Source organism: Oncorhynchus keta, chromosome 24 (assembly GCF_023373465.1).
Source record: "Oncorhynchus keta strain PuntledgeMale-10-30-2019 chromosome 24, Oket_V2, whole genome shotgun sequence".
NCBI lineage: Eukaryota > Metazoa > Chordata > Actinopteri > Salmoniformes > Salmonidae > Oncorhynchus > Oncorhynchus keta.
The window spans coordinates 43,118,339-43,136,513 of record NC_068444.1 but is presented as its reverse complement, the minus strand read 5'-3'; the positions used below and the strand labels follow the sequence as shown (position 1 = coordinate 43,136,513).

Below are 18,175 nucleotides of genomic sequence, written 5' to 3'. Positions count from 1 at the left end.
CGTGGTCTTTCAATAAAGCTTTGGTGATTAAGAATAATTTCAAGGCAGTCTCACAAGCAGCAAAATCATTTAGAAGAATGTTTTAAAATTGGGGAAAAATAATTGTTTTTTTATGTTTCTAATTATAGATACAAGTTTCACCAGCCCACCTGTTGTTCCATGAGCATAAGAGCAGTGTGCGTCCCGGCTGGATAGGCTGCACTTCCGCTCTCAAAACCAATGCCATTACTAACCGTGTTACTGCTAAGACCTGCTATTGGTTAGTGTTAAATGTCCCCACTTGCGCTGCTTTAAATTGGCACTTTGGCGCACATTTTTGAGGACCGCTCAGATATTGCCACCCCAGTGCAAGTGAGTTGATTTTAGACAGGTAAATTGCGGAACCTGCAAGGGGTCGAGCATGTCAGAGCGCCGGTATTTATATTGATTTGTACAACGGTGGGTCTAATCCTGAATGCTGGTTGTTTATTCCACACGTTATCACCGGTTAAAGCTTTGACCGGCTAAAAATGTATGATGTTAAAATGCCTATGTACTCTTTCATCTGACTGCGCAATCCACTGTCATCAGCCCAGCCAGGGAAGTTAAACTTGATCTTCACTAAATGCAGACATTATCTCATTTTTTTTGGTCAAACATTACGTTTTCAACAGCGAAGATTTGTATAACTCTTTCTGTCAGTCTCTCCGACATTTGCAACATTGTTTCTATATTCAGTCTCAAATTGTCCCATAGTAGTGAACGTGTAGGGGTCGGGACGAGAGAGACTCTTTCTTAAAAGGCAATCGGAATCAGGAATCAGCCGGTATCATTTTTATGCATATATACAAAGAAATGTAAATTGAAAAAAATATGAAACGAAATTAAGTGTATCTAGTTTGCAGTCTTCCCAACTTCAGTTTGAAGTTTGTGTTCGCTGTGTTGTTGGCTAGCTCCTCTGAACAACAGTGTCTTTATTTAGCAAGGAGACATGGGCAGGGCTCAATATCTTGCTTGATAAATGAAAAACGCGGATGAACGGTCCCTTTTTGTCTTGGTTGAATTGCTTGATTTTAAGTTCCGTTATTTCTGTAGTCAACTTGTCCTGGAGCGCGTGGTTAGTTTATCAGTTCATTGAATAGGCCATCATTAACAGCTCCTTGCAGAGCTGTGCGTTTCTCTTCAATCGTGTTATCCATTTCACAATTAAAAGTTTGTATCTCGGAGCATCGTAGCACCATTAAGTGCAAACACTCGACTTACCCAGCTGCGGCCCACTTTTTGGAAGCAACCCATCGATTTTGTCTTTACGTTATCTTGGCATCGAATATGTCACCCTCCCTAGGAGAGGGGGTGACCTCAAATGTATTGTTAAAACGAGAGGCTGCCTGGATCTTTAATTTAAAGACACTTGCTACCTTCGGTCTCAACGTAGACTTTGATCTCTAGCCATTATTGTGATTTTGCTACTGTAAATGTTTCTAGGCTTATGTAGCCAAATTGTATCTATGATCGTACGCTATCCACTTGTTTGTTGTATGCTATTTCAATATAATATAATTAGCCAATGATATCAGGCCACACCTGGCCATGATTAGACACCTTTGTGTCTTTTGACACTATATAAATGAGTCACCCCGCAGTGTTTGTCATTATACCTTGATGAAGACAGATTGTCTGTCGATACGTTGGACATATACATTTGTTTGCATCTGAGCTCTCCTTTATTTTTGTAAAACCTTTACAATAAACACCTGCTGCGCCCTGCGCTTGAAACCAGCTCTCTGTCTTCCCTTGTGTTCATTACAGTAGGTTTATGTGTATGATATTGGATGTGAAAGTGTGTATGTCTGAATAAGAGTAAGGCAATAACGTGTGATGTCCAAATAAATAATAACCCAGACAATTTGCATTGTTGAGTGTGTGTGTTTAACATGAAATGAGCATAGCCTTAATATTCCGGATGATAATTGTAATCCATATCGTATCATCATAGATGCATCATATTGAAATGTAGCAACATTTTCAGAGAAAAACACATCCCAGCATTTCCATTGCAATTGACATTTCACATGATCATGAAAGAGACCTTGCATTACTCTAGAGACGGCTTCACTACAGTACAAATGTATTCCGTACAATATGTTAGTATTCCATAACGTCCCTGTTCTGATATGTTCCCATTGCTTGTTAAACATATATCAACATGTAGACAGACATACAAAGGATACAAACAAAAACATTACGTTTGAGAAGTTTCACAATAAAGAGTGTTCGATCGAGTGTTCGTATGTTTAAGCGTGTATGTAATTGAGTGTGTGTGCTGATAAAGTTCATAGTGTTCAAATATTTGTTCAGCTACAATTTTTTTTTCCGTAACCTGTCGTCCCGGTAGAATTTAGTACAGGTGTTATGGAGCAGTCTCGGAAGAGCAGTCCATAATGAGAAAGGCACGCTTACCTCTCTCCCTCTGTTGCCTCTGTGCAGGATACAGCCTCTTGCAACGTTTGTTTATCTCCCGGGGAAATTGGTAATGGATTTTGTCCCTTTAAGCTCGCTTCCCCTGCTTTAGATCAGCACCTTTTGTTGGTCGTGTTCAAATTTTGCGTTGGTCTTGTCGCACTGAGCCACCTTGTTTACCGTATATATAGGACGTTTCAAAGTGGATTGCACGAACTATCTGATCGCCCCCCCCCCCTGGACTATTTGATGCGTCCTCAGGAATCCCCCCAAAATATTAGATTTTCACGCATGCTACGACGTATGTCTAGTAGCGTCTCCTTCATCACCCTGTTTTCCCCTGAGTAAACAATCCATGTTGGAATCGTGTATTTTTTTTTACCTTGGCTGTGAGTGTCTTGTTTTCTCTTTGGAGCTTGAATGTCACTCTTGCTGAACTCCAAACTCCCCCTCAGTCCTGCTACCTCCTCACCCAACGGTTCCATTGTTGCATGGATTCCAGCAAGAACACTCGCCTCTACTTCAAAAGGTAAGTAAGTCATTAGTGTCTTTAGATTAATCTGCCTTTCTATTTTTGTAGGGTTCGAGTTATTTTGTGAGGTAGCCGGATCTTTCTACGACAGAGTATGTTGTTCCTCCATAGCATAAAGCTGTTGATACTCGTCGATTTCCCTCCTTAGTATCACATTTGGCTCAGAACTGCAAGCAGTTGTTACCAAATCTTTTAACGACGTGTCTTTACCAGGACGACCGAAGATGTTATTGAGTTTGTTTAAAAAGAAATAACAGACAGGCGAGAAATTCCAACCGTTTTCCCCATTTACTTTTCCCATTGTAAAATAATGAAATTAAGCAACCGCATCTATGCAGAATGAGTACAATGTAAGTGATGTCATTTCAATGGATAAACAAATGCATTGCCTTAAGAATGACCACTTTTGTTTTTTGCTGAGCTTGACCTCGTTGATTATATTCATAATGCATGATAAATAGCTTGTGGGAAGAGGGGGATTCATGCTCATGGCATTGCCAACAGTAATATTTGAGTTCGATTCCAACAAGGAAATCGCTGTAGGTTATGAATGGTGTGTCATTTATTCATATTTTTTTTTACCTTATTAGACTGAGTTAGTGCACATGTGTTATCGGATCCAAAGCAACCGCCCAGAGTTTAATTAAGTAGTGTCCCTTTTTAGTCGCTATGTATAGATGACTGGTGGGCTTACGTCTAGGGCCAGTTTGTTGCTGAGTTTGGCCTGGACCATCTCGGGAGTGTCCTCCACGCTGGTGAACTTCAGATCGCTGACATGTTGACGGTACTTTTTCTGGAAAACACCACAGATAAAGCACAGTATGTGAAATGAAATAAAATCGAACTGTATTAAAAATGCATTTAAAATGTAAAACGCACTTTTACAAGTAAAACAAATAAGACGTTAAAGCAAATAAGAGGTAGGCTCGGTCCAAAATAACTCTACCCCCAGTTAATGTCAATCTATTTTAGACTGTTCTGGAGCTGAACTAGTAGTTAAGGAAATTATAATAAAGATCATTACTTTACATATTTAAAATCAGCCCTGCAGATATTCACAGAAGTGAAGGATTAAGGCTCACTGCTAGCTAAAATAATGAGATGGGTCAATCATATTGCTTTCACATATCGTGTCGCGGTTGGATTGAGGTCAAGAAGGAAAAGCTGCAGAGCAATATAAAGACGTTATGATACGTAGACAGCTATACTGTAGCTGTTTTTCAATAAAACCTCACAATTCGCTCGATTTGGCTGCTGGTGGGCAAGGAGACCCCCAGCTCCCCAAAACCATTAACAACTGTGCCGTTTTTAAGGGATAGTTAAATGTTAACTATTTGGTTTTAATCACCTATTTAGCATAGTCAGAACGACACATTTCCGATTATTCAATATAAAACAATTGCACACTTAGCTCCATGAGAGTTATACAGTAAGTAACTTTTTATGATCAGTAAACATCAATAATAATGTAATTTCAGATACGTGCAGGTACCTATCCATTTGGCATGTACGAAACAAACAACATCCTTTAGCTTAGCTTCATCAGAGATTAGTATTTTGGAACGAGGTTGACATCGGCAAATTGGACTACAGTTTTCACCGCTATAGATGGCAAGGAAATCAAATAATATTTGGATATAGTCATTTAGTTTATCCCCTGAAAGTTAGCTTTTTTACTAGCCATATTGACATGATCTGTTATTTGCTAGCTAGCCAATTTCACCTGGTTCATCAATCAATGTAGCCTATATAATGTGTCAGCAGTAATCGTAATTAAACACTCTTAAAAACAATGTTAGCTAGCTTCTCTAGGTAGGCCTACATTGGTTGGCGAAAAAGTACATTAGGTCAACAGTACTTACCACTATGGACAAGGTTTCTGCTGGTAGCTTGCGAAGTAAACAGGCAAATGCTCGCTTCTGTTACTTGACAGGCAGAGCCCACAATAGATGCAAAAATAAACCACTCATACTTGTCAGATAGAATTCACTTATTTTATATCACTCAAATATCCAATTAATGGTGGCCAATATTGAGCGACATTGTGAGGCTACCCTACATATCTGAAATTACATGATGAATTGATGTTTACTGATCATGAAAGGCATGCAGTTAGTTAATTGCCGTATAACTCTGATCATAGAGCTAAATGTGCACAATTGTTTTACATAGAATATTCAGAAATGTGGTCTGACCATGCTCTTCAAGAGGTGATGAGGTGATTACAACCAAATGGTTTTTATTACATTTTAAAAAAAACATTCAATCTATCTGCAGTGAAGCCACTCAACATTTACATTCCATCATCTAGCAGACACTCCCATCCAGAGCATCCGACAGGAGCAACCAGGGTCAAGTGCCCCACCCAAGGGGACAAGGACAGATCCCTCACCCAGTTGAATCGGGGAACCGAACCAGCAAACTCTCGGCCACTGGCCCAAGCTCCCATCCATCCAAGATCCCCCAACAGTTCCCCTCGAGCGCTGCCCAAGACCCTCCTGAAAAACCTCCCCCTCAACTCCCTCATCTTCCCAAGCCACCGTCCCCTTCCAACCAACCCACCCAACCAAAACCACCACCCACCCAATGCACCAAACAACCAACAAAAAGAAGAAAAGACAAAAAAAGACACAAACAGAAAACAATGCAAAAACAAAAGACATCAAAGACAACAAAAACCAAAACAGCAAGGCCAACTGTATGCGCTTGTGTGCATGTGTGGCACTATTTCATGAGTGTGTGTGTGTTTCCGTGTGTGCGTTTTGAATGTAAGTGTGTGTATGCATGTGTCCACATGTACAAGCTCTTGCGTGGCATCAGCCTGAGGCAAACTGGCATTGGATCTAACAAAGTTCCTTTTTAGTATCAGTTATACATATTTTTTCCTTTTTTTAAACTCTTTGACTGTCGATTCCACCCTCCGCCCAGCAACTTCACTCCCACTTTTCTCCAGTTCTACATCGCAACCCTCAGATTCCCTCAACCCACCCCACCTACCTTTTCTGGCCAGCCTCTTTGTATTTCTATGAGCCATATATCTTTCAACTATGCTGTGATGTTTAACAAACAATTTTAATCTATCAAATAGAATCTACAGATTGCCAGTTGAAGATAAACATTTTTACTTAGAGTATTAGTATATTAGTAATTGACTGACCCGGTCTCTCCAGATCTCCCAACGATGCTAGTTCTAGGGTACATTTTTGATTATTATGTTGTGTTTTTTCAGCCATTCCTGAACCTGAGACCAGAAACAGGCTTACCTGAGGGCAATACCAGAAGAAATTGTCTTTTGATTCTGTATCCTCTCAACAAAATCTGCAGAGCCACGATGGTTGTATGCCCCAAATATTCAAAATGTTGTTGGTGGCAAGAATTATGTACAATGATTTTAGCTGAAAAGCATGAAGTCTTGAATCTTGCGTTGTTTTATATGTCAACTCATACACCCTGTGATATGAAATCCGTACATCAAAAATCTCTTCCCAGCTATTTTGCAATCTGTATGGCACAGCCGTCAACATCCTTGTCCTCAAATTAAACTGGTATATTTTCATATTTTTGTTCCTCCGCCCGTTTTGCTCCATTATATTGGGCAAACAGACCAGTTCCCTACCTCCTCCTCCTCCTCAAAAGAAATCATCAAAGACCAAACAGCTCTATTTTTGTTTCATTAGACCAGAGGACATTTCTCCAAAAAGTATGATCTTTGTCCCCATGTGCAGTTGCAAATCGTAGTCTGGGTTTTTTATGGCGGTTTTGGAGCAGTGGCTTCTTCCTTGCTGAGCGGCCTTTCAGGTTATGCGATATAGGACTCGTTTTACTGTGGATATAGATACTTTTGTACCAGTTTCCTCCAGCATCTTCACAAGGTCCTTTGCTGTTGTTCTGGGATTGATTTGCACTTTTCGCACCAAAGTACGTTCATCTCTAGGAGACAGAACGCGTCTCCTTCCTGAGCGGTGTGACGGCTGCATGGACCCATGGTGTTTATACTTGCGTACTATTGTTTGTACAGATGAACGTGGTACCTTTAGGCGTTTGGAAATTGCTCCCAAGGAAGATCCAGACTTGTGGAGGTCTACAATTTTTTTGGCTGATTTCTTTTGATTTTCACATGATGTCAAGCTAAGAGGCACTGAGTTTGAAGGTAGGCCTTGAAATACATCTACAGGTACACCTCCAATTGACTCAAACAATGTCAATTAGCCTATCAGAAGCTTCTAAAGCCATGACATCATTTTCTGGAATTTTCCATGCTGTTTAAAGGCACTGTCAACTTAGTTTATGTAAACTTCTGACCCACTGGAATTGTGATGCAGTGAATTATAAGTGAAATAATCTGTCTGTAAACAATTGTTGGAAAAATGACTTGTGTCATGCACAAAGTAGATGTCCTAACCAACTTGCCAAAACTATAGTTTGTTAACAACAAATTTGTGGAGTCGTTGAAAAACGAGTTATAATGACTCCAATCTAAGTGCATGTAAACTTCCGACTTCAACTATATATTTAGCGTCATATATAGTCGATTTAAGTATGAAAGTATGTGATTCTTAACCCAGTCATACAGTATGTCCTCTATTCCCCTTTATATCAAGTGTTTATGTTTGGTGCAACTTTGTATTTCCAGCTGTGAACAAAGACCTCATTGACCTAAGATTGAGCATTCTTTTCTAGGTTAAGGATTTAAATGTTACCTCGCTAACGAGCTCGCCAGCCTTCTTTGCTTGTTTCACATCCAGGAAATCTGCTGCCACCCAGCCCACGCCCTTCATCCAGTTCCGATCCGACCTGTACTGTTTCTGAATACACAAACAAGGAACAGCTCTCATGCCAGTTCGTCATTTTAAATACTCATTTGTTCTTAAAACTGACTTGCCTGGTTAAGCACATGTTAAGTTAATTCAAACATTAAATACAAACCTTTTAAAGGTGCATTCATTCTGTAAAAGGTCCATATGCAAATAACCTTCAACATCTATGATATAATGATATCTGTATTTAGGGTAAAATAGAAAAATGCCAGCAGACATTCCTGGTGCTGGAGTTGTTCTGATGCTGCATTCATGCCCTATCGGAGTAATCAGAGGAACGATTGTCAACTTGGAGCCACAACTTGGGAGCTTTCACTTGCTTCAAACTCATTTAGAACTCTAACAACTAACTAGCTACAGCAAACATAATCTAAATGTACAGCTATCACGTGGCTCGCAATCAAATTATGATGTTAAAAAAACAATAATATTGTAAAATAAAAAAAATAAAAAAATTAAATGTTATATTTAACTGCCAAAAAATGCTGTCATCAAAGTAATTTCTGTGGTAATAGGTTACGTCAGCGTTCAGCATATAGGGAAAGTTAGGGACCAGAGAGTTTTCAACTTGTATGTACAGCTTGGAAGCTGGCGTGATCCAAGTCGGGATTTATATTTACTATTACTCCGATTTGCTGTGAATGCAGCCTTAGACTTATGTGACTGAGAATGTTGGGAAATGTAGTTCCGGCAGGTAAAACTTACATCACTCAGTAGTCCGTAGGCCTTCTTGGCCCAGGCCACCTTCATGTCGCCGGGCAGGGTTGTGTACTTGTGCAGGAAGGTCCTGTAGTTGGTCTCAGTTGCCAGATCCTGGGCCTTCTTGGCGTGGGTCATGGTCAACATGTCCAAAGAGGCACTATGCTTGGTTTTAGTGTCCTCGTACTTCTTTCTGTAGTGGCGATCACTCTGCAACCGGGTGGCCAGAGCCGAGTGCGCCATCTGAGAGTCGTCAGTGACCATCTTCACCCCAATCATCTTCCCCTTAGTCTGCTCGTACTTCTCCTTGTATTTCACCTGGCCAGTCAGAGATTTCTCATTAGTGGCCGTTAGAAGAGATCCTTGAAAAGGACATTTAGCCTGCCTACCATACCCTTTCTAATTGGTATTTTGACCAACCACATCCTACTTAAAATTAGCATTTGTGATTATGTTGTTGCTGTTCTTGTATCAATGCATTTCTGTGAGTGACATAGATACTTAGCACAGTGCTATGCCTGGTACCTGGTCAAATAAAGGTTAACGAATACATTAAGGGGGTAACTCACGTTACTGGCCAGGTCTCTCTTAGCCTTAGCTGTAAGGATGGACAAGGAGTCCATGCGCAACTCAAAGCCCTTCTCTCGCTGTTGCTCCCAGCTACTCTTATACACTTTCTGAAATGAGAACAAGATTGAATGATGGAACATGTTAAAAGACAGACATTAATTGTAAATTGCCCAGAGCTGTGTTTGAATACTCATACTAACCGCACTGTGTGATGTAAATTGCCCAGAGCTGTGTTTGAATACTCATACTAACCGCACTGTGTGACGTAAATTGCCCAGAGCTGTGTTTGAATACTCATACTAACCGCACTGTGTGAAGTAAATTGCCCAGAGCTGTGTTTGAATACTCATACTAACCGCACTGTGTGACGTAAATTGCCCAGAGCTGTGTTTGAATACTCATACTAACCGCACTGTGTGATGTAAATTGCCCAGAGCTGTGTTTGAATACTCATACTAACCGCACTGTTTGACATAAATTGCCCAGAGCTGTGTTTGAATACTCATACTAACCGCACTGTTTGACGTAAATTGAGTATATTATATGCTTATTGTTCATAGTATGGATACAGTTAATATGCCAAATGTTCCCGGATGTCGTACTAAATCCACCAAAATACGAAGAATACAAGCAGTGGACACTTTCCGTGCTTTTAGGGCCCATAATGCAATTCTTCTGAAAATGGGCGGAGCTTCACAACGTTTTCAGATTTGAAGAAAATGTCAAATGATGCGACCGAAGTCCGACGAGATAGGATACAAATTCATCGCTTTAACTAATTATGACAGATGTTAACATTTTGAGCAATGTAATAAAGTAATGACTTTCCAAATAACTCTGGCACTCCAGATTGAATTTACAAACACACCCAAAATTGTAAAATGTCTAGCTAGTAACAAGCTAGCAAGAAGTTGCATAGCAACAGCATCAACTTCCGGTAGACAGAAAAAGCACTAGTACGCTCAACTGAAAGGATACCGTTTGTTCACAATATACTAAAATGAACTAATAGTATGTAGTCTGCCAGAGTCCTTACCCCACTGAGGAGGTCTGCATTGGCTTTGGCCTGCCTGAAGAGTGGCTCATCTTTATCCATGGTGTACTGGTGCATCATCTGTTCGTTGCCCGCCTTATACGTTAGCTGACGGGAGAAATAACCAATCAAACACAAGCCGACTGAATACAGCCAGAAGAAAAGAGCAGGACAGGGTTATAGCAAATGATCAGCCAACCTCACCTTGCTCTGCAGTTCCTGGCTCTTCTTGGCGTGTTTGATAGAGGGAGTATCGGCCACCTGGGTGAACTTGACGTTATCCACTTTCTGACGGTACTTTTTCTGTGAGAGGAAACAAAGTGAGGAGTCAACACTAAAGAAACAAATCAACAATACACACATACACACTCTACCCTATTATACTGACGTCACTGAGAAGCTCTCCAGCCTTCTTGGCTTGGGTCACATTCAGAGATCCATCAGCCTCCCAGCCAACTCCCTTCATCCAGGTCAGATCTGAACGGTATTGATTCTGAGGGGAGAGTGAAAGAGAGGGTGAGAGAGAGAGAGAGAGGGGGGGCAGGCAAAGTGTGAAAGAGTTCACAATTCATTCATATTTGATAGTAAACACTAACTTGAATAACACTCATGTAGATATTTTCCTAAATCCCTATTCACCTTCCCTTTGCTGTCCCGATCCTCTCACCAAACCTCAACCCTGAAGATCTCAAGCCAATTCAAACATACCTTATGACTGTTCAACTATAAGACCAAAGCTTTCTGATTATTAGCCCTTTAAACATTGGCACTCAAATTCTATTATCTGCATGAGAGGATAAGCTGTTCATTTTAGTCTATCAAACACACATAGAACACTCCACCAGTGCCGCCCATGGCCCACCCCTCTCTGCCTCACCTCGCTCTGCAGGTTATAGGCCTTTTTGGCCTGCTGTACTTGGATGTCGTCAGATAGGATGGTGTAGTGGTGGAGCTTCGTCCTGTAGTCCAGGTCGCTGGCAAGGGCCTGGGCTTTTTTAGCATGGCTCAGGTTGACCATGTCCATGGACAAGCTGAACTGGGACTGGTTCTCCTTGGAGTTCTTCTTGTACTCAATCTGTTGGGATTGTTGTGGATAACAGAGAGACAGACAGATAAGGGAGGAGATTGAGAATCAGAAGGGTGTGTGTGTGTGTGTGTGTTTTGTACACTGCATCATTTAGAGGGTTTTGTGAACTGTGTGCTGTGACTCACAATAGTATTGTGAGTGCCTTCAGAAAGTATTATACCCCTTGACTTATTCCACATTCTGTTGTGTTACAGCCTGATTTCAAAATGGATTAAATAGATGTTTTCTATCACCCATCTACACACAATACCCCATAATGACAAAGTGAAACCAGTTTTTAGAAATGTTTGCAAAGGTATTGAAAATGAAATACAGAAATATATCACAACCCTGAGTGAAATCTGCGTAGAAGCACCTTTAGCAGCGATTACAGCTCTTAAGTTTTTCTGTGGGAGTCTTTAAGATATTATTCAAGCTCTGTCAATTTGGTTGTTGAGCATTGCTTGACAACCATTTTCAGGTCTTTCCATAGATTTTCATGTACTTTTAAGACAAAGCTGTAACTCAGGAACATTCACTGTCTTCTAGGGAAGCAACTGCAGTATAGGTTTGGCCTTGTGTTTTAGGTTATTGTCCTGCTGAAAGGTGAATTCATCTCCCAGTGTTAAGTGGAAAGCAGACTGAACCAGGTTTTCCTCTAGAATTTTGCTTAGCTCCAATCTGTTTATTTTTTTTATACTGAAACTCCCCAGTCCTTAATTATCACAGGCATACCCATAACATGATGCAGCTACCACTATGCTTGAAAATATGGAGTGTGGTTTTCAGTAATGTATTGGATTTGTATTTAGGACAAAAAGTGTATTGCTTTGCCACATTTTTTGCAGTATTGCCTCGCTGCAAACAGGATACATGTTTTGGAATAATTATATTCTGTATAGGCTTCCTTCTTTTCACTCTGTCATTTAGGTTAGTGTTGTGAACTAACTACAATGTTGATGATCCATACACAGTTTTCTCCTATCACAGGCATTAAACTCTGTAACTGTTTTAAAGTCACCATTGACCTCATAGAGAAATCCCTGAGTGGTTTCCTTCCTTTCCGGAAACTGAGTTAGGAAGGACACCTGTATCTTTGTAGTGACTGAGTGTATTGATACACCATCCAAAGTGTAATTACTAACTTCACCATATTCAAAGGGATATTCAATGTCTGCTTTTTTTTACCAATAGGTGCCCTTTGCAAGGAACTGAAAAACCTCCCTGGTCTTTGTGATTAAAACTGTGTTTGAAATTCATTGCTTGACTGAGGGACCTTCCAAATAATTGTATGTGTGGGGTACAGCGATGAGGTAATCATTCAGAAATCATATTAAAAACTATTATTGCACACAGAGTCCATGCAACTTAGTGTGACTTGTGAAGAACATTTTTACTCCTGAATGTATTTAGGCTTGCCATAACAAAATGGGTTGAATACGAATTAACATTTTAGCTTTACATTTTTTATTAAACTGTACACAAGTATCGTTGTAACGGCTGTTGGTGGAAGAAGGTGAGGACCAAAGCGCATCATGGTACGTGTTCGTCATTTTAATGGTAAAGCTGAACACTATACAACAAGCAACAAAAGAACAACCGAAACATCTCCGTCAGGTGCAAAACACACTGAACAGAAATTAACTACCCACAACAACCCAGTGGGAAAACGCTACCTAAGTATGGTTCTCAGAGACAACGATAGACAGCTGCCTCTGATTGAGAACCACACCCGGCCAAACAACAAAGAAATCCAAAACATAGAATGCCCACCCTGGCCTAACCAAAATGGAGAATAAAAGCCTCTCTATGGCCAGGGCATGAATATCGTGGACAAAGATCCGGGTGCCTTGTTAGGATCCGTCGCCGAGAGGGTAATCTACCTATACCATCGGTCCTATTAGCCAACGTACAATCAATCAGTAATAAAATATCCTACCAACGGGTCATTAAAAACTGTAATATCTTATGTTTCACCGAGTCGTGGCTGAACGACGACATTAAGAACATACAGCTGGCGGGTTTTAAGCTCTTTCGGCAGGATAGAACAGCGGCCTCTGGTAAGATGAGGGTTGGTGGTCTATGTATTTTGGAAACAACAGCTGGTGCACGAAATCTAAGGAAGTCTTAAGGTTTTGCTCGCCTGAGGTAGAGTATCTCATTATAAGCTGTAGACCACACTATTTACCAAGAAAGTTTATCTGGAAACTCGGAACTGGGACATCTCAGACTTCAGTGAGTTCAAGACAACTGGGAACTCGAAAAACAAAAAAGCTGCAACTGGGAATTCCAAGTCGGGTACTCTGGCCTCTTTCGAGAGCTCCGACCTGAAGATCACTGACGTCATGATTTAACCTTGTTTTTTTCTGAGTTCCCAGTTGTCTTTAAGGCACCATAAATCCAGAGAATCCAGAGAATGTCAGACTTTGATGATAAAGTTTGATGTGAGCACAGCAGAACCACGATCAGTCCAAAAATGCATTTTATGCTACTGCATTACAGAGCATTCGTAAATTATTCAGACACCTTCACTTTTTCCATATTTTGTTATGTTACGGCCTTATTCTAAAATGGATCAAATTCAATATTTTTTTCTAATCAATCTACACACAATAACCCATAATGACAAAAAGAAAACAGGTTTTTAGACATTTTTGCAAATTAAATAAAAAACAGAAAACCTTATTTACGTAAGTGTTCAGACCCTTTGCTATGAGACTAAAATTTGAGCTCAGGTGCATTCTGTTTCCATTGATCATCCTTGAAATGTTTCTACAACTTGATTGGAGTCCACCTGTGGTAAATTAAATTGATTGAACATGATCTTGAAAGGCACACACCTGTCTATATAAGGCATGTCAGAGCAAAAACCAAGCCATGAGGTCAATTTAATTTTTTTTTTTTTATTTGACCTTTATTTAACCAGGCAAGTCAGTTAAGAACATATTCTTATTTCAGTCAAAGGGATTGTCCGTAGAGCTCTGAGACAGGACTGTGTCAAGGCACATATCTGAGGAAGGGTACCCATAAATATATGCTGCATTCAAGATCCCCAAGAACACAGTGGCCTCCATCATTCTTAAATTAAGTTTGGAACCACCAAGACTCATCCTAGAGCTGGCCACCCGGCCAAACTGAGCAATCAGGGGAGAAGGGCCTTGGTCAGGGAGGTGACCAAGAACCGCATGGTCACTCTGACAGAGCTCCAAAGTTCCTCCATTGAGATGGGAGAACCTTCCAGAAGGACAAGCATCTCTGCAGCACTCCACCAATCAGGCCTTTATGGTAGAGTGGCCAGACAGAAGCCAATCCTCAGTAAAAGGCACAAGACAGCCCGCTTGGAGTTTGCCAAAAGGCACCTAAAGGAGTCTCAGACCATGAGAAACAAGATTCTCTGGTCTGATTAAACCAAGATTGAACTCTTTGGCCTGAATGCCAAGCGTCACGGCTGGAGGAAACCAGGAACTGCTCATCATCTGGCCAATACCATCCCTACGGTGAAGCATGGTGGTGGCAGCATCATGCTGTGGGGATGTTTTTCAGGGGCAGGGACTGGGAGACTAGTCAGGATCGAGGGAAGGATGAACAGAGCAAAGAGATCCTTGATGACAACCTGACAACCTCCAGAGCGATTAGGACCTCAGACTGGGGGCGAAGGTTCACCTTCCAACAGGACAACGACCCTAAGCACACAGCCAAGACAATGCAGGAGTGGCTTTGGGACAAGTCTCTGAATATCCTTGAGTGGCCCAGCCAGAGCCCAGACTTTAACCAGATCAAACATCTCTGGAGAGACCTGGAAATTGCTGTGCAGCTACCGTTTTGCGGGCTCCTAACCAATTGTGCTATTTGCTAGTTTTTCTTAAATTTGTTTGTAGTATTTTGTATGTAAGGTTGCTGCTACCGTCTCTTATGACAGAAAATAACTTCTGGACATCAATTACTCACCTCGACTGGACAAATATTTTTTTATTTAACTCGACGGAAATACTGCTTTCTCGAGAGACGGGAGTGAAGAAAAGACAGCGGAGGTCGAGCTGAGAATTAGTAGGCAAGTGAGTTAACCTCCATTACCATCCATTCTATTGGCCAATGTGCATTCATTGGAAAAACAAATGAATGATATATCAGCAAGACTATCCTACCAACGTGTCACTAAAAACAGTAATATCTTATGTTTCACCTAGGGTAGCAAGTTTTAAGTTCCTCGGCATACACATCACAGACAAACTGAATTGGTCCACTCACACTAACAACGTCATGAAGAAGGCACAGTGTCAATGTTAGTGGCGGCTGTTTAACAGTCTGATGGCCTTGAGGTAGAAGCTGTTTTTCAGTCTCTTGGTCCCTGCTTTGATGCACCTGTACTGACCTCGCCTTCTGGATGATAGCGGGGTGAACAGGCAGTGGCTCGGGTGGTTGTTGTCCTTGATGATCTTTATGGCCTTCCTGTGACATCGGGTGGTGTAGGTGTCCTGGAGGGCAGGTAGTTTGCCCCCGGTGATGCGTTGTGCAGACCTCACTACCCTCTGGAGAGCCTTACGGTTGTGGGTGGAGCAGTTTCCGTACCAGGCGGTGATACAGCCCGACAGGATGCTCTCGATTGTGCATCTGTAACAACAGTTTGTGAGTGCTTTTGGTGACAAGCCGAATTTCTTCAGCCTCCTGAGGTTGAAGAGGCACTGCTGCACCTTCTTCACAACGCTGTCTGTGTGGGTGAACCAATTCAGCTTGTCTGTGATGTGTACGCCGAGGAACTTAAAACTTACTACCCTCTCCACTACTGTCCCGTCGATGGAACAGGGGGGTGCTCCCTCTGTTGTTTCCTGAAGTCCATGATCATTTCCTTTGTTTTGTTGAAGTTGAGTGTGAGGTCATTTTTCTGACACCACACTCCGAGGACCCTCACCTCCTCCCTGTAGGCCGTCTCGTCGTTGTTCGTAATCAACCTACTACTGTAGTGTCGTCTGCAAACTTGATGATTGAGTTTGAGGCGTGCATGGCCACGCAGTCGTGGGTGAACAGGGAGTACAGGAGAGGGCTCAGAACGCACCCTTTTGGAGCCCCATTGTTGAGGATCAGTGGGGTGGAGATGTTGTTACCTACTCTCACCACCTGGGGGCGGCCAGTCAGGAAGTCCAGTACCCAGTTGCACAGGGCGGGGTCGAGACCCAGGATCTCGAGCTTGATGACGAGTTTGGAGGGTACTATGGTGTTAAATGCTGAGCTGTCGTCGATGAACAGCATTCTCACGTAGGTATTCCTCTTGTCCAGATAGTTAGGGCAGTGTGCAGTGTGGTTGCGATTGTGTCGTCTGTGGACCTATTGGGGCGGTAAGCAAATTGGAGTGGGTCTTGGGTGTCAGGTAGGGTGGAGGTGATATGGTCCTTGACTAGTCTCTCAAAACACTTCATGATGACGGAAGTGAGTGCTCAGTTACCTTAGCTTTCTTGGGAACAGGAACAATGGTGGCCCTCTTGAAGCATGAGGGGACAGCAGACTGGGATAAGGATTGATTGAATATGTCCGTAAACACACTAGCCAGCTGGTCTGCGCATGCTCTGAGGACGCGGCTGGGGATGCTGTTTGGGCCTGCAGCCTTGCGAGGTTTAACACGTTTAAAGGTTTTACTCACGTCGGCTGCAGTGAAGGAGAGTCCGCAGGTTTTGGTAGTGGGCCGTGTCAGTGGCACTGTATTGTCCTCAAAGCGAGCAAAGAAGTTATTTAGTCTGTCTGGGAGCAAGACATCCTGGTCATCCTGGTCCTCCATCCTTTTTGTAATCTGTGATTGACTGTAGACCCTGCCATATACCTATTGTGTCTGAGCTGTTGAATTGCGACTATACTTTGTCTCTATACTGACGCTTAGCTTGTTTGATTGCCTTGCGGAGGGAATAGCTGTTTTTCATGTTTACGGTCACCTTGCCCTGGTTAAAAGCAGGGGTTTGCGCTTTCAGTTTTGCGCGAATGCTGCCATCAATCCACGGTTTCTGGTTTGGGAATGTTTTAACAGTTGCTATGGGTACGACATCGCCAATGCACTTTCTAATGAACTCGCTCACCGAATCAGCATATTTGTCAATGTTGTTGTTGCACGCAATGCGAAACATATCCCAATCCACGTGATCGAAGCAGTCTTGAAGCGTGGAATCAGATTGGTCGGACCAGCGTTGAACAGACCTGAGCATGGGAGCTTCCTGTTTTTAGTTTCTGTCTGTAGGCTGGAAGCAACAATATGGAGTCGTGGTCAGCTTTTCCGAAAGGAGGGTGGGGGAGGGCCTTATATGCATTGCGGAAGTTAGAATAACAATGATCCAGGGTTTTACCAGCTCTGGTTGCACAATCGATATGCTGATAGAATTTAGGGAGTCTTGTTTTCAGATTAGCCTTATTAAAATACCCAGCTACAATGAACAAGCCAGTATCCCTTTAATTGCTGCTTGCAGCTTTAATCATTATCATATGAAACATTTAATCTCAAATCCAAACTGCTGGAGTATAGGTTCAAATGAATAATGTTAGCTTCACTGTCCAAATACATATGGTGCAACAGCATGTTTATTGTGTTTCATATTCTTACCTCACTGGTCATCTTGGACGCCTGAAGAGAGTGCAGGGTCTTGGAGTCGCTGACATTGCTTGTCTTATCTTTATTTTTCATGAAGGACTCTTTGTACTTAATCTGTAACACACGGCCACCGCCCAAATCACATCAGCCAGTCACGTATAATCAGATGACCAATCCCTCCCTCATTCTTATCCACTAATATCTCATTCTCATTACTTAAGAAAGGATTGTTCTTTGTGATTGTTCAGCTACAGGAAGGGAATGCTTACATCACTGGCCAGGTCCCGAGATGCTTTGGCAGCCTTGACGGTCAGCGTGTCCAGGCCGATGTCACATGTTTTGGACTTGGTCTTCTCCCAGTCCTCCTTGTATTTGATCTGGAATCATTTATATAAATAAAAACTACAGCAACCCTTATTCATATGGTATGTGTATAACCCTTTCGGAATAT

At 41.9% G+C, this 18,175-nt stretch overlaps 1 protein-coding gene across 6 annotated transcripts in view; it reads right to left on the bottom strand.

Annotated features, from left to right (window-relative positions):
* The window catches only part of nrap (nebulin-related anchoring protein), a 95,640-nt gene that overhangs the window by 34,030 nt on the left and 43,435 nt on the right, over positions 1-18,175 (bottom strand). For all 6 annotated transcript variants that reach the window (XM_052478361.1, XM_052478362.1, XM_052478364.1 and 3 more), the window contains 10 exons: positions 17,994-18,101; positions 17,737-17,838; positions 10,968-11,165; positions 10,479-10,583; positions 10,295-10,393; positions 10,094-10,198; positions 9,057-9,164; positions 8,494-8,805; positions 7,672-7,776; positions 3,666-3,764 (listed from right to left, as the gene is read on the bottom strand). In XM_052478361.1, the coding sequence (XP_052334321.1) occupies positions 3,666-3,764; positions 7,672-7,776; positions 8,494-8,805; positions 9,057-9,164; positions 10,094-10,198; positions 10,295-10,393; positions 10,479-10,583; positions 10,968-11,165; positions 17,737-17,838; positions 17,994-18,101 (1,341 nt within the window). The remainder of the gene's footprint in view (positions 1-3,665; positions 3,765-7,671; positions 7,777-8,493; positions 8,806-9,056; positions 9,165-10,093; positions 10,199-10,294; positions 10,394-10,478; positions 10,584-10,967; positions 11,166-17,736; positions 17,839-17,993; positions 18,102-18,175) is intronic.